Raw genomic sequence first — 17,409 nt, forward strand, 5'->3', positions numbered from 1 at the left:
AAGAGTCTTAAATTACCTAACACTTATCACGAATACCTAACATTGAGCAAAACATAATTTAGAACAGACAGATTTGTAACAAAGGTCACTGTTTAATCTCAAGGAATTATTTAAGGAAACAAATGGTGTATGTGTATATACCCCTCTAAATTCAAACTATTTATAACCCTGAGATGTTGCCCTTTTTATCATTTTCAGAGAACTTTATTAACCAATTCTCCATATTTTCTTCAAACTAGTAAAAGTCTTGGAGACTTAAAATTCACTTCATACCTCTGCTATAATTTGTCAGTATTTGTTTTTTAAAAGAAAAGAGATTCTTAAATTCCTACCATCCTCAGTCCTTGGTTGCTGAGGGAACATGTAGTTAGTAAGCACCATTTTCTGGGTCTCTGAATCAGTCTCTTTTTGAAGAGGTATCAGGGGTTTGGACTATGGAAAAAAAAATAAATGTTTAATTTTCAATAATCCTAAAGCAAACACATATCCTCTGAACAAGTACTCACCATTTTTTCTATAAAGTATCAATGTGTAAGTTACAAAAAAAATTTTAATATACATAATAAAACTTTAAGCATTGACTTGAAACCTCATAAAAATCTAAAAAGAAAATTTAGTTTTTAATACAAAGCAAACTTACACTGTATTGCAATTATCATTGATTATCAATACAGTTTTTTAACTTCCCATATATTAAGTATATCCACAGCCCAATAACTACTTATCACAGTGATTTAATAATGCTATAACCTAAGCCTTTCCATTTTATGTTGCTTTGGTAGAAATGATTAAGAAAATTCAGTAATCTGCAGGTTTATTTTAGCTGAAAAGATAGTACTCAAAACAAACATTAAGTTGTAACGTTCTCTGTTCTTCTCGTGTCTCCTGTTTCTATTAATAATACAAGTTATTCAGTGGTACAATTAGAAACCTCAATTATATTGGACCTCATTTTTCGTTGACTTTTTCCTAACTGGTTATTAAATGTTTTCAATTTCGTTCTTAATATAACTAGAACTTTTGCTAGCCAAGTGATTTAACATCCTACCAACCCAAACTTTGGCAAATTCCAGACAAGCAGGAACCATTCAATTCTCCCCTCACCTACACCTTATCAATTAATTCTTTGGACTTACTCTTATGAAGGCTGTGCAGGTAGCTAATGCCATCCTATAATCTTACTCCCATTCGAACATTTCCTCTGTGGCCCCATTCTGTTCCATGGTAAAGACACTGTCCGGCATCTCAAACATCTTCACTGAACACTTTCTTGGACCTCTTTAGATAATGGAAATGGTAGATCTACTCCTTTCCCAAAGACAGTGCCTTTTTGAAGCCTTCTCAGACGCAGGGTGCTTCTTCCCCCCACACATCATAAACCCTAGTTCAGGAGGTGGAGTTAGTATGGACAAATTCTATGAGATCATTACTCCTCTCTCAAGTAAAAACACCTCTTCTTTTGAGGATGATTAAACCCTGCCTCTACCATTTTATCTCCCTTCCTAATATCCACTGACTTGCTAATAGTATCCAACTATTTCTGACTCTTTTATGCCAAATCTTTCCACAGTCATGGGTAATTCCACAGATATGTAGATGACATAGCCATATTTTAAGCCCAGTGATTTCTCAGCAGATGATGAGTGGGTGGGAAGGAGGAAAGAAATCCACTTAGATGGACATATCAAAATTATTTGAAAGATTTTTAAAAACTAATCACACCCCTGAAAAAGCTCTAAAATTAACTGTGGTTAATGCCTGTATAACTCAGTGAATATATTAAAAACCACTGAATTGTACACTTTAAAATGGGTGAATTGTTATTTATATTTTAATAAAGGTGTTATAAAAAAACTAAGCATCTTTTGGAGTTCCTGTCATGGTGTGGTGGAAATGAAATCTGACTAGGAACCATGAGGTTGCAGGTTCGATCGTTGGCCTCGCTCAATGGGTTAAGGATCCAGCGTCGCCATGAGCTGTGGTGTAGGTCACAGATGCGGCTCGGATCCTGCGTTGCTGTGGCTGTGGCGTATGTCAGTAGGTGTAGCTCCAATTTGCCCCCTAGCCTGGGAAACCTCCATATGCCGTGGGTTCGGCCCTAAATAGCAAAAAAAAAAAAAGAAAAAAAAAGAAAACTAAGCATCTTTCAACAAGTGCAAAGGCAGAAAGAGACTGAGAACTATTTATCAAGCCTCTCCATTTCCTAAACACTTACCTCCAATGATACTTATCACTACTTCATTTTAGATATTCATTCCACTCCCTTGACATAATTCCTACAATACAGCCTGTTAAATGTTCTTTCTCTGAAATCTAAAATCACTCATTCAATAGTAAGGTACTTGAGAGATTAGCAAAGCACTACTGAAGGAATCCCTTCCTACATGAAGATGAGATAAGAACCAAGTATGAAAGAGGAGAATGTTCCAAGAGAGTAGAACTCACTTGGGGAAATGAGAATGAAGACAGAAGGGGAGGAGATGAAGTGAGAGGATGAGCAGGGGTTTAAGCACATTAGTGCTAGAACAAGATTAAAGGATCACCTGAGTTGCAGTGTGGTTCTGGATGAAATTAGGGTGACATGAGATTATGGACTGTGGAAACACTGGAGGCAGCAGAGACCTGTTAGGAAGTTACCTTAACAGTCTAAGTAAACTCAGTCCAATATAAATTTAACGTGTGACAGAAATGAGAACCATAGATAATTTATACTTTTCTGGTAGCCACAAGTTTTTAAGAGGTAAAAAGAGGTTAAATTAATTTTGATAATACATTTAATTTAACTTTATATATTCAAAACATTGCTATTTAATGTGTAATCACTAATAAAAACTATGGGGTTTTTTTGGCCGCACCCACAGCACGGGGATGCTCCCAGGCTAGGGACTGAACTCAAACGATGACAATGACGCAAGTTGCTGCAGTGACAACGCTGAATCCTTAACCTGCTGCACCACAAGGGAACTCCAAAAAAACCTGTTAACATGATATTTCACATTCTTTGTTCATACTAAGCACAGAAAATTCAGTATGCATTTTATACTTATAGCACATCTCAATATGTACTAGTCACATGACCCTAAGTGTCTACTGGACAGTGTAGCTCTAACTGAAAGAAGATGGTGGACTATCTTTAAGGGAAGGGGGAACAGGGATTTAAAAAAAAAAAAAAAAAGCTCAAAACATCTGAAAAATGTAATAGTTAAGACTAAACAGAGCTTAGTGATTAACTGCACTGAAATATAGAGAGAAACAGTAGTTAAGAATTACATTCCCAGGGCTCTGTCTCTAGTAAAGCACTTTTTACTAGGAACCAGGGGGGGGCTTTGGAACTGATGATAAAATGTTCACTTTTAGGCTGGTTGAATTTAAGACATCTAGGGAGCAATGTTAAATAGAAGTGAAATTCAGGAAAGAGGACTGCACTGAAAGTAACTGTTGGGAATAATGAGGATATAGCTAGTGACTACATCTTTCCTAGAGGAAAATATAGAGAAAGTAACTAAAGCAAATCTCAAATACCACAAGGGGCACCAACATCTAAGATACTGGCAGAAATAAAGTCCTGAAGAGGAAAAAACTGAGGAGTGTTCAGTCAAAAGGACAACCAGCAGAGTATGGTTACACAGACACCATGCAGATCTCTCACTCCACTGCTTCCTCAAGACTGTCTCATCAACTGCACCAAGACTGCCACTCTCTTGAACTTTCCACTTTATCACCATCATTCTTTCCTGTCTCTTCTTCGCTTTTTGTACCTCACCATATCTCATTATAACCACCTTCCTGCCAATCACCAAGACCTCCTTGCTGCACTGACCTTCTCTTGTGCCTGGGTTGGCAAAGCTGCAAACCAGAATTATTCCAATTGTGTGCTTTCTCTGTATTACACAACTGAGCAAATGAGTATTAACAAGTCTATGGTAACAAACTTCAACAGACTCCCAGCATTGCTTGAAAACTCTAGACTTCCTAAATTGCATTCTGAAGGTATTACCTTCAAAAAATGTTTTTAATAAATTAGGATTCAAGGGAATTCCCTTGTGGTGCACCAAGTTCAGGATCTGGTATTGTCACTGCAGCAGCCTGGGTGACTGCTGTCGCAGGTTCAATCTCTGGCCAAGGAACTTCACATGCCACAAGTGTGACCTCCCCAACCCCCCAAAAGTTTCAAAAACTGTTAAGTTTGGTAATTGCTACATTTTAAGAGTTTCAAAACATAGATTATTAGCCCTCTCTCACACAAATATTAGACCCACCATCCCTTCAAGACTTTTTTTTTTTTGGTCTTTTTGGTCTTTTCTAGGACCGCACCCGTGGCATACAGAGGTTTCCAGGCTAGGGGTCCAATCAGAGCTGCAGCCGCCAGCCTACGCCAGAGCTACAGCAACCTTGGGATCCGAGCTGCATCTGCAACCTACACCACAGCTCACGGCAAAGCCAGATCCTTAACCCACTGAGCGAGGCCAAGGATCGAACCTGCAACCTCACAGTTCCTAGTTGGATTCATTAACCACTGTGCCACAACAGGAACTCCCCCTTCAAGACTTTTGATTCCACTAGCTTCCACCTCAGTTATTCAACTCCCTCTAATATTCTTCCTTTTTTTTTTTTTTTTTTCCTCTGTGCCCTTGGCATGTGGAAGTTCCCAGTCCAGGGATCAAACCTGTTTCACAGCAGGAATCCAAGTAGCTGCAGTGACAATGCTGGTACACTACAAGGGAACTCCTTTTCTCCGCCCCGTAATATTCTTAATCTCATTCTCCAAAGAGCCACTTTCCAACAACTTATGAACACGCTCTTTAAAATACTAAAGGATCCCTTCTTACCTTGCCACTAGCTATCAGTTTCTTTATTTAGGTTCCGTACCTTTTCTTTCTTATTCAACTATCTTAAAAGACTAATCAACAACAATCATGTCTCCATTCTCTCATTTATTTATTCCCTAACTACTTCAACCTGGGGTTTGACAAACACTTCTAAAATTGCATTGCTACAGTCAAGACAGGTTGACAAGATTGGTATAACTCGACAAAATATAATAGATATTTTTCAGACTTCATGTGAACTGACTTCTCAATAGCATTTACCCTGTACAACTACTTCCCTTAGGCCAGTTGCTTCACCTTTAACTTAAACACCATCATATACACTCCTATCTACCTCTATGGCCACTGTTGCTAAGGCTCTGAACTCACTTGCCACTTAAATGTTAGTATTCCTAGGGACTAACACATCCCTAACATTAAATTTTTTTTTTATAATAATCTCTTTTGAGACAATAGAAAGCTATGAAATAATTCCCTAGAAAAAGTGATTAATGGGCTAAACACATACATGTCTTCTCATGCCACAAGTCTTTTAAATAAACTTTACAAATAAAAGGAATAAATTTATGAGGCACTGAAAAAAAAAGAAGAAATTATACCTTCAGGAGTTATTCTGAGAAATTCCTAGAGATTAAAAATTAAAAGAATGGGAGTTCCCGCCGTGGCACAGTGGTTAATGAATCTGACTAGGAACCATGAGGTTGTGGGTTTGATCCCTGGCCTTGCTCAGTGGGTTAAGGACCCAGCGTTGCCGTGAGCTGTGTGTAGGTCGCAGACGCGGCTTGAATCCCGCGTTGCTGTGGCTCTGGCGTAGGTTGGCAGCTACAGCTCCGACTGGACTCCTAGCCTGGGAACCTCCATATGCAGCAGGAGCGGCCCTAGAAAAGGCAAAAAAAAAAAAAAAAAGACAAAAAAAAATAATAATAAAAGAATGGAGAAACCAAGAGCACAGAAACCAGGACCTAAAACAAGTTGACAGGTGGTGATGGTGATGGTGGCTCATGGCTACTGGAACTGTTCTACACATGCCTACTTGGATATACCAAAGATGCTTCAAACTCAATAAACCTAATGGGAACTTAAACATATTTCTTTCTCTGGAGTTCCCTAGCTTGGTAATGGTATCAATATCCACCTAGTCACTCAAGCCAAATCTCTAAGGCTAATCTTTGCTTTTACTCTCTTCTTACATACATGCATTCTTCATATGCCCTTTTAAGTTATGTCCTAAATATATAGTCTCTTCTCTAGCCCTGTTATCATTACTTTGTATCAGCCAAAATTTTCTGTTGCCTTGAGAATGGAAATGCCCTCCAAAAGGTCTCCCCCCCACTTTCTGTTAAATTCATCTTCCATAATGTAGCCCCCAAAGCCTTTGTAATATATCAATCCGATCATGCCATTTGCCTGCTCATCCATTACATTGGTTCCTTATCTCCTACAACAGATTTTGACATGTACCCAGCATCACTTCTCCTATGTAAAAGATAATATATATGAATAATCGATCATGATTATAACAACCAAACACCCAACTTGCCTTGACATTCCTATTTTACACATGCTGTTCTGACAATTATCATAGAGGCCCCTTTCACTATCAAGTGTCCTAGTACAGACAATAAATTATGGTCAATCTAATTACAACAATTTTCTACTGGGCCTGAGTTGGCTTTAGAGTACTTAAAAAAAAATCATAACATATCAAAGTTGACATCCAAGATTAAAAAGCTATTTGCCATCTCTGAAATACAGTGCAAGTTCCTTTGAATGGCATACAAGATCCTCTATGACCTGGTCCCTGTCTACCTCTTTGGGCTCATGTCCTACTCTTCCATCCCACAGATTATGCTCTAATCCCAAAACCACTTGGAGAGTTAGTGAATATACTACACTCTCCGCTTTCTTTGTTTAATGTTACTACTCATTTGAGAAAATTTTATTATTCTTTTAGGCACTGTAGGCACCTCCTTCTCTAGGAAACCCACTTTAAAACCTCAAGTTATGCTCCCATTCTCTGACCCTGAAACCTACAGCCCTACCAAGTCTTTTACCACACTATACTAAACGACCTTCTTAATATCCATTTTTGGCTCCACCTTAGTCTGTCTGCCACAAAGTGTTGTTCAATAAATGGTTCTTAAATAAGAATGACAAAAATGAATGAGGGAATGAATATTCAATTGTTCTGTTCAAGCCTTCAGAAAGACTTGTGAAAAATTATGTTATTGCATGTATTGCCTATAGGTTTATTCCCTACATGGTCAGTGAAATGTCCAGGAGAAATTTATTTTCATTATTTATAATCAAACTACTTTAGGTATTTTTTTCGCCTACACTTTGTTTTTTTACATCAAAATGACTACCTCATACTGTAAGGGAGATTTTATAACATACAAAACATTACATATGTTTTACTTTTTGCTACTTTGTCAAACTGAGGAAAACACAAAGCTCCCCATCACCACAATTTTGCTTTAAATAATTAACAAATTGGGGTGCAAGGAGACGAATGAGGTAACACTAAATATGAAGAAACTATATAGATATCAGATATTTTCACTAAGTCAGCTGGCATAATTTGCTGGCATTGATTTACCCATAACAGTTTACTATACTAACAGTTTGGTCCACAAGTTCAGGAGCTATGTCTCATTAATACTGTTGTTAAGTACCTGGCATAAGCCAGGGCCAAGCAAATGTTTTGTGAATCCAGCTGTTAAAGTTGAAATCAAGTTTCATATGAAAATATTCTTTTTTGGGGTAGGGGGCATAAGGTGGCATGTGGAAGTTCCCAGGCCAGGGATCAAACCCGCGCCACAGCAGGGACAACACTGGATCCTTACTCCACTGAACCACCAGGGAACTCCTCAAATGTAAATATTCAATTAAGAGAGATTAGGTAGTTAAGAGTTCCATATATATGAAGGCATACATTTAAAAGATGTAGGGAGTTCCTGTCGTGGCACAGCGGAAACGAATCCGACTAGGAACCATGAGGTTGCGGGTTCAATCCCTGGCCTCTCTCATTCCGTGAGCTGTGGTACAGGTCGCAGATGCAGCTCAGATCTGGCATTGCTGTGGCTCTGGTGTAGGCCGGCAGCTACAGTTCTGATTAGACCTCTAGCCTGGGAACTTTCCCGTGCCGCGGGTGCGGCCCTGAAAAGACAATAACAATAATAAGAAAAAAATTAAAAAAATAAAAGATGTAGTAACCACTTGTGTTCAAGTTCTAATAAAAGCAAAAGTATCCTCATTTTATATTTCTTTTTCTAATTCATAGGACAAATAAATGCTACAGACTGATTCATAAGTATGGATCAACATTAACTTAAAGCTCTTAAGACAGTTAGGAATTAGGTGGAAAGGAGTTCTCAGCTATAAGCTTCGAGAAACCTGAAATACAGATAAGAGGGCTTCTTTACTGTCATAACATATCAAGGTTGTTAATATAATCCAAAAGAAGAATATAATCCTGTCTCCCAAGCAAATCTGACTATGGAATTTATGACTATAAGACTAACTAGTGTATCCAAACCTTGGGAAAACACAGCTTTAGATAAATGCTTCATGTCAAATATTAAGCATTTATTTATTAAAAAGATAAGTTAATTTTATATTGTTTTGTTAAAAAACGTTTACTACTAAGAAAACCTAAGAATACATATAAAGAAGAGGTTTTCTCATAATTACAGATAATAAAGCAGCCCTTAATTTTTCTTTACTTTTTGCTTAGGACTATAATCCATTGTTTTGGTGATGTTTTACAGGTGATTTCTTATCTGTTGAAGGAGATTTACAATAGTCTACACTGTGAATCCTTAAGACTAAGAATTAGACACTTCAAATTATACCCAAAATACACTTATGTAGATGTTTTTCACAGGTGAACTATTCTTTAGAACCATAAAGTACTAACATTTAATTCAAACACCAAGGCAAATATGGAAATACTAATCTACTAACTGCCCAAATGAAATTTAGCTAGAGTACTAAGATATACTCATTGCCCCAAACTTCTTCTTTCCCATGCACTATAATGCACTTAAATTAGGTTTCCATTCCCATCATTCCACCAAAAGTACTCCTCCTCAACATCAGTAATGAACACTATCTTGACAAGCACAATAGTCAATCAGCAGTTCTCATCTACCTGACTCATCAACAACATCTGATATAGTAGATCTTTCCTAAAGTACTTCCTTCAGATGGCTCTCTAGATAAAACACTCTCCTCATTGGCTGGTGCTTCTCTTTCTCCTTTTGGGATCCCTTTTGTCTCTGAGTTCAATGTGGCTTTCTTGTTTCTTTTCATTTTTTCTTTTTTATAGCCACTCCTGTGGCATGTGGAAGTTCCCCAGCTAGGGGTCAAATCAGAGCTGCAGCCTGCAGCAATGCCAAGATCCCTAACCCACTGAGCGAGGCCAGGGACCAAACCTGCATCCTCATGGATACTAGTCAGGTTCTTAACCTGCTGATCCACAAAAGGAACTTCTCCTGAGTTCAATGCTTTATTTTTTTTCTTCTCTATCTTTTTTCCCTACTAATCTCATGTACTTCTACAGGGTGAAATCCCTTTTTTGTGCAGTGTTGGCTCCCAAATTTTATCTCCAGCCAATAACTGAGTTCCAAACATAGATATTCAACTACTGACTTGACATTCCTGCTTTAATATCTGTTAAGGTTACTCAAATTTTAAAATGTCAAAAAATCAATCTATTCATTTCATCCTCAAACTACTACTCTCCCTCTTCCTTACCTCAGAAAACAGCAACTCTAATACTGTACTTTCTCAGGCTTAAAACCTAAGAGGCATACCTGCTTCAGTTCTTTCAAGTTTCACATTTAGCTCATCAATAAGTCCCTCTGGCAATCTCTTAAAAATGCAGCCCAAGAGTTTCACTGTGGCTCAGCAGGTTAAGGATCTTTCTTATCCTAATTTATAGAACAGCACTGTCAAACTGCTGTGGCATAGATACAAGCCCTGGCCCAGGAACTTCTGCATGCCGCAGGCACAGCCAAAAATAAATAAATAAATTTAAAAATAATAAAAAATGTTTAAAATGCACCCCAAACCCGAACTCTTCTCACCATCTCCACTACTATCATACTAGGTGAAGCCTAGCAACATCTCCTTCTAAATTAACTCCAATAGCTTCCTAAATTGGAGTTCCAATACAGATATCCCACTCCCAACCTCAGCATCCATAGTGCATTCCTCATACAACAGCCAGGATGACCTTTTAAAAATTCGAATATCATTTCTTAGTATAAAATATTTCAACAGATTTCTATCTAAAACCCCAAGTGATTAGTATGGCCTACAAGGTCCTATGTGATCTAGTCTCAATTTTCCTCTCTGATCTAACTCTTAAACAACTCTCCCCCTTGCTCACTACATTCCAATCCACTGGGATTTTATCTATTCTTCAGTTACACTAAGTATCAGGGCCTTTATTCTTAGTATTCTTTTCCTCTCTCCCAATTCACGAAATGCCTCGCTCTTCATTTCATCTGCTCTACTGTTTCCTTCTTCAGACAGATACTTTCTAAATCACTCTATTTAAAACAGGATATTTACTCTGACCCTGCTACTTTTCCAATGCCCATCAGCTTTATTTTTCTCTATAGTTCTGAAACATTATTACATAGTTACTTATCTCCTTCTCCCATGAGAATATAAACTCAATGAGAATGTAAGAATTTTATTTGCTTCATCAGTATAATTTCAGCTGTCAGAGAAGGTACATGGCCTACTGTAAGCTTTCAAAAATGTTTGTCAAACAAAGAAAAATCCAAGGAGTAACTCTTAATTCTTTAGAAACACTTACTTAAGTATGTGAAAGTGCTTAACTCAATGCATAATTTAAATTAATTATCAAGTTTATACAGATATATGCCACAGAGGATCTCTATAAAACCTTTAAAAAGCTAGGGAGCATTTTGTCTGATTTGCTAATCTAATACATCTTTTCTACGGATTTAGGAGAAGTTAGATAAGCCCAACAGGACCTATTGTTCATGAATCTATACATATTTCACAAAAGTTATCTATTATCTAAATATTTTCCACATGTATATATGATTTTACATGTGTACCAGAGTAGAAGGGCTCTTAAATAATCCTATGTAAATCAGAATGTACCATCATACAGAACAACTGGAATTTATACAATCAGAATGCCTACCTGATTATCTGAGAGCCACATAGCAGTCAATTGCTGTAGCTTTGTAAAGCTAAAGGGCAAATTCTTTAATCTGAGAAAAAACACAAACAAAAATTAAACTTTAAAAATAAGAAATGTTAAAATGAGAGCTAAATCTAGTGGCATTTGAAACAATGTTACATTATTGCACATGAAAACAGGAGAAAAATATTTAATTTAGGAGAAAATCCAATATAGGTTTTTGAACAGAATTTAAGACAAAATACTATCCAGTTTTATAAAAATTCATTTTTAAAATATAATTCTTCAACTATTCCTACCTCAGTGCAAAGGCAAGGACAAATTAAGTTATGTCTTACAAAATTGCTTTGGATATTTTATTTGCATCAAGAGAGAACTGTTACAGGAATCACTCTTAATAAGAGTTTGTTTTAAACACTGCACTCTTTTTATTTCTTTGTGAGCCAGCACTTTGATACTCAAGAAGACTATTTTAACATCATTATGAATAAAAGTAAAGTAAGAGGAACACTAAGTAGAATGTTAAACTGTAAGTGCACCCTATCTAAAACAGAATGGATATTTAAACCTTTTATCTTATGCCTATTCTTCCATACCTAACTTCCCAAGAACCCAGGGAATATAGAAGTTCAGCATGCTGGAATTTAGGGCTCTGGTTTTAAGGGTACAAAGCATGGGCTGAAACAAGGATTTAATTTTAAAAGGGGGGTGCAGGAGTTCTTAAATAAAATGGAAGAGTCTGAACATCCTTAGTGAGAAAACTGAGTTTACATTTCAGCTCTACTTTATAAGTCATGTGAATCACCTTAAATCTTAGCCTTAATTTTATCCTGCATAAAATGGGAATATCTGTTTCATAATTTCATAAGGCTGTTTTGAATACTTCGTAAGATACTATAAAACAAAATGTAAAAAAATTCTCTACAAATGTTCTTTTATCATTATTAGTATCTATACATGAGGAAAAATTATGGACAATCTGTTCTTAACTTAAACACGGTACCAATTTAGCATCCCTAATGATCGATTTGCTCTGCATCTTGTCTGTGCTGTCCAAGTTATCTGAAGGGGTATCTAAGCACACCTTTGCCCAGATTAATACAAGTAGATTAGATTAAAAGCTACTTTGGGAGTTCCTGTTGTGGCTCAGCAATAACAAAACCAACTAGTATCCATTAGGATACAGGTTTGATCCCTGGCCTTGCTCAGTGGGTTAAGGATCTGGTATTGCCACAAGGTGCAGTATAGATCGGCTTAGATCTGGCCTTGCTGTGGCTGTGGAGTTCCCTGAGGCCTGGGAACTTCCATATGCCATAGATGCTGCTGTGAAAAGAAAAAGAAAAAAAAATAAAAGCTTCTTTAACAGCACTACTAAGGCAAGGGTCTTACTTTAGGAATAAAAAATGGTTACTTTAAGTACAGAATTAAGACTGTATAGCTAAAGCTGACACAAAATGAACCATGACACATAATCACAGTGTGATAATTGACATCAGGTAAAATTAAATCACTCTTTCAAATGAAAATTCTACTCAAAAAACAAAAATATATATGAAAAAGAAAACATGCATTAAATTTTCTATCACATACAATGAAACTAATTTCATCCAACAGATGTCTTCTATAAACCAATTACATTGTTACAAACCTATTATCACTTAGATTAATGACTTTTAATTTTTGCATATCACCCATTTCCTCTGGAAGTGTCTCAAGTTTATTGGAATGGAGAAACAGCACTGTTATATTTTTCCAGCTTCCAATCTGAAAGAGAAATACAGAATTAGGCATCAAAACTTTAGCCTCAAAGGGTGGGGGGAAAAAAAAATGTATACATGTAAGGATAACTTGATCCCCTTGCTGTACAGTGGGAAAAAAAATAAATTATAGAAAAAAAAAAAACCAAACTTTAGCCTACTGCTTAACATATGTAAGTATCATTTTTAAAAGTTATAAAAATACTCTTCTCATTTATAAAAGGAATTATATTTTCCCTTTTTAATTATTAACCTTCATATATGAAGAGAAGTATTTAGGTATCTCTTGCAAATCAATATAGATAATTATTATTCAGAAAGCAAATAACTTAGTTACATAATTATTTATGAATAAAGAAAACCACACTTGATAGCTATAAATAATAATTAGAAAAAATAAATACTCAAAGCAAATTTAAAATACAGTACCTCCGGGGGTAACTGTTGTAAGTAATTATGATCTGCAGCAAAGGTTCTTATATTAGTAAGCTGCCCAACAGATGAAGGCAAAGCTTCAAGTTCATTGAAGCTACAATCCAGTTCTTCTATTGATATTAACCTTTAATTAAAAAAAACATATTTTTAAAGAAGATTTCCTGTATACAATCCAACACTTTAGGAACACATGAACATCTGAACTTGACTTTAACAAACCTAGAAAAAAAAATCTATTTTCTTTAAGCTAAACTTCACCAATAAAAATCAGCCTATCTTTATTATAAATAAACCCAACCTGCAACATGCAATCAATTGCCTTTTTTTGTTTTGCTTTCTAGAGCCACACCCACGGCATATGGAAGTCCCCAGGCTAGGGGTCGAACAGGAGTCACAGCTGCTGGCCTACACCACAGCCACAGCAATGTGGGATCTGCACCATGTCTGCGACCTACGCCGCAGCTCATGGCAACACTGGATCCTTGACCCATTGAGCGAGGCCAGGGATCAAACCCAAGTCCTCATGGAAATTGTTGGATTAATTTCCACTGAGCCACAAGGGGAACTCCAATAACTGCTTATTTAAAGGTTTCTGGAATATCCTTTAAATGTTATGCAGTTACCTGAAAAAAAATATGGCATGATGAAGTGAAAGTAAAACCTTCTAGTTCCATTAATTCACAAAAATCTTACCCTCCTATAGAGTCTGGTAGATATATTAATTGATTTTCATCTATTTTAAGAGTTGTTACATTCTTCAATGAACCTATTGAGGGAAGAAATAATATACAATTTTCCATCTGGAACTAGAAGTCAACCAACAGTAAATGTAGGCACATACTATGCTTAACATGAATTATAAAGAAATTTTACAAACCAACCTATCTAAAAGAGACACTACCCCAACCCCATCAACTCTCTATTCCCTTATCCTACATTTTCAATTCACATGTACATTTTATCTTTCTAGTGTATGTTTATTGATTTAACCCTCACTAAAATGTAATCTTCATAAGAGTATGGAGCCTGGTCTCCTTTGCTCACTGTTGTAGCCATGCTCCTTAAAACAGTGCCATCAGGGCACAGTGAAGACACACAATACAAACTGAAGGTATTAGTGGATTAAAGAAGTGATAGTATGAAGGTAGTTTTCTTAAGTGTATAACAAACTACATATTCTATGTATACTAAATACTAAAATAATAAGAATGGAGTTTAAAATTAAGGGTTGAATAAATTATGGTAGAATTTGCAAACTGTAAGCTGAGCTAAAACAGTTGTGCAATTTAACTGCAAATATGTAAACTTTTTTTTTTTTTTCCTTCTTTTTACAGACACACCTGCGGCTCATGTAAGTTTCCAGGCTAAGAGTCAAATTGGAGCCATGGTTGCAGGCCTATACTATAGCCATGGCAACACCAGATTCAGGCTGCATCTAGGACCGAGGCCGCAGTTTGCAGCAACCTTAACCCAATGAGCAAGGCCAGGGATTGAACTCACAATCTCATGGAGACTATGTCAGGTTCTTAAACCTATGAGCCACAATGGGAACTCCTATAAAAATATCTTTGATTTCTGTATTTAAATATCATGGAAGATGCCAAGATTGAAAATTTTGGTTCTTTAAAAAAGTAAGTAAATTCCCTTGATGCATCATCAGACAAGCAACTACACAAATACAGCTGACCCTTGAACAACACAGGTTTGAAATGCCCAGGTCCATTTACATACAGATTTTTTTTCAATAGGAAATACATGACCCACAGTTGGTTGAGTCCACAGATAAATTGTATGAGATTTTTCTACTGTTGTACAAGGGTCAACCCTTCTCATTGTTCAAGGGTCAACTATATAGACTTTCACATGATTTGCTGAACTGATCTATCTTCTTGCCTGGGAGTCTAAAATGAAGTTAAGACTAAAAGTTACTACATAAGGGTTATGATCAAGTTTTAAACCAAGTTTAGATAAACTAACCTCTTTTAAAGAATTCAAAATGTATTAAAGTGATAAAAATGATATTTTCTTAAAATAAGGAAAAAACAGAGTAAACTGTATAACTGATCAAATCAGGAAAAATTCAAATAAGATCTATGACTACAGGGTATAGAAGAACTAGCTCATAACAAATAAAATTTGATACATAGAAGCTTTGAATCAACCAATGGCAATAAGTTTCTCAGATTTTATATCATTAAAAATTAATTACATGAACTAGAAAGTGATACAAACCAATAGTCTCAGGCAGTTGTTGAAGTGAATTGCTTGATAAGAGGAGGTCTTGAAGGTTTTCACATGCTGAAATTCCTTCTTCAACCACTTCAATATTATTTTTAGAAACATCCAAATATGTGAGCTGTTTCAAACTACCGATAAACTATAGGTACAAAACAGGAAATCTAATGACTCCATCAACAGTAAGTTTAAAACATTTAGATAATAAACCTAATGCCAATTATAATTTATAATTAAATGTTTACATGAGAGAGAATTCATCATGTTTTTTAACATGATGTAATTGTAATGCATTCAGTAATAAAGCTAAGAGCTAAGAGCTCCTACCAATTTTAGCCCAGGAGAGAGACAACAGATATATACTTTTCTTTGGGCACTGGAAAGAAGAGCTGACCATCATTAGCTAGGGAGATGGCACATATGGGTATTCATATGGCTTTAGGTCTGAGAATGAACAAAATGTCAGCTGCTAAGAAACTACATAGAAAATAGTCTACTTTAACAATTCCCTGGGCATAATGAAATAGAACATAAAGTCAACTGAAATTGCACAGAAAGATATACTCCATGGCATTAAAAAGAGATTACAGCTGACCCTTGAACAACATGGGCTTAAACTTAATGGATCCACTTATACTTGGATGATTTTTCAACAGTAAATACCACCTACTAAGCCATTTGAAGTAGGCTGAATCTGTGGATGCAAAACCTCAGGTTGGGAGGAGGAACCTTTGTCAGGTAGGAATCTCAGATAGGGAGGGCTGACTCAAAGATCTTCAATGGCACAGAGGTTTGGTGCCCTAATCCCTGAATTGTTCATGGGTCAATTCTATTTCACAAAAATTTATTATGGAAATTTTTTTTTCTTTTTAGTGCCACACCTGCAGCATATAAAGTTCCTGGGTTAAGAGTTGAATTGGAGCTATAGCTGCTAGCTTACATAACAGCCACAGCAACACAGGATCCGGGCTGCATCTGCAACCTATACCATGACTTGTGGCAACAACAAAGCCTTAACCCACTGACTGAGCAAGGATCAAACCCACAACCTCACAGACAATAGTTGGGTTCTTGTTGTTGCTGAGCCACAACAGCAACTTCCTATTATGGAAATTTTATAATTTTAATCAAGAACGTGTTGACAGTTAAAAAAAAAGTGATTTGTTTCTATCTAACAGTATTAAGAATAATCACTTTTAAATTAATTAAAACTTACTTGAAAATGTGTAATTGATAAAAATGTAAAGGATAGATAGCAATAAAAAGAAGTCTTTAAAACTTGATGTACATACCCCTGGAATAAAAGTCAGTCTATTACCATCCATCCAAAATTCTTTCAATCCACTTAGTTGCTCAAGTACTTCAGGCTGTTTAGATAAGGAGGCAAGAGGGAGAGATTGATTAATTTACCTGAATATACTAATTGGGCAAAAGATGCTCCCCTGGAAATTTCTTTTTTCTTTTCTTTTTTAGAGCTGCATCTGCAGCAAATGGAAGTTCCTGGGCTAGGGGTCGAATCAGTAATGCAGCTACCAGCCTACACCATAGCCACAGCAATGCCTGATCCAACCTGCATATGTACCCTACACTGGAACTTGTGGCAACAATGGATACTTAACCCACTGAGCAAGGTGAGAGATCAGCCCCCATTGTCATGGACACTATATCAGTTCTTAACCTTAAGCTATAAGGGGAACTCCTTTTTTGGCCCCTGGGAATTTCTAGGGATAAATTTTAGTTTAAAATGTTTTTTAATTAGGAGGCGAAAAAAGCACAGCCAAGACTCAAGTCCTACTACTACATTACAGTTATTATACAAATATTACTAAATAGACATTTCACAACAGTAGACTGCATTAAATTTAGTTTTTGATTACATATCAGGCTCAAGTATTTATACAATAAAAATTAGACCCATTACTTTCAATCATTATCTGTAAAAAGATGTAGACTTTAAGGCATCTGT

At 36.2% G+C, this 17,409-nt stretch overlaps 1 protein-coding gene across 9 annotated transcripts in view; it reads right to left on the reverse strand.

Annotated features, from left to right (window-relative positions):
• ERBIN (erbb2 interacting protein) overlaps window positions 1-17,409 on the reverse strand; it is a 117,459-nt gene that overhangs the window by 35,173 nt on the left and 64,877 nt on the right. For all 9 annotated transcript variants that reach the window (XM_047798759.1, XM_047798586.1, XM_047798502.1 and 6 more), the window contains exons 9-15: window positions 16,736-16,810; window positions 15,441-15,585; window positions 13,902-13,974; window positions 13,203-13,332; window positions 12,665-12,780; window positions 11,017-11,086; window positions 333-432 (exon numbers count right to left, since the gene is read on the reverse strand). In XM_047798759.1, the coding sequence (XP_047654715.1) occupies window positions 333-432; window positions 11,017-11,086; window positions 12,665-12,780; window positions 13,203-13,332; window positions 13,902-13,974; window positions 15,441-15,585; window positions 16,736-16,810 (709 nt within the window). The remainder of the gene's footprint in view (window positions 1-332; window positions 433-11,016; window positions 11,087-12,664; window positions 12,781-13,202; window positions 13,333-13,901; window positions 13,975-15,440; window positions 15,586-16,735; window positions 16,811-17,409) is intronic.

Source organism: Phacochoerus africanus, chromosome 1 (assembly GCF_016906955.1).
Source record: "Phacochoerus africanus isolate WHEZ1 chromosome 1, ROS_Pafr_v1, whole genome shotgun sequence".
Taxonomy (NCBI): Eukaryota; Metazoa; Chordata; class Mammalia; order Artiodactyla; family Suidae; genus Phacochoerus; species Phacochoerus africanus.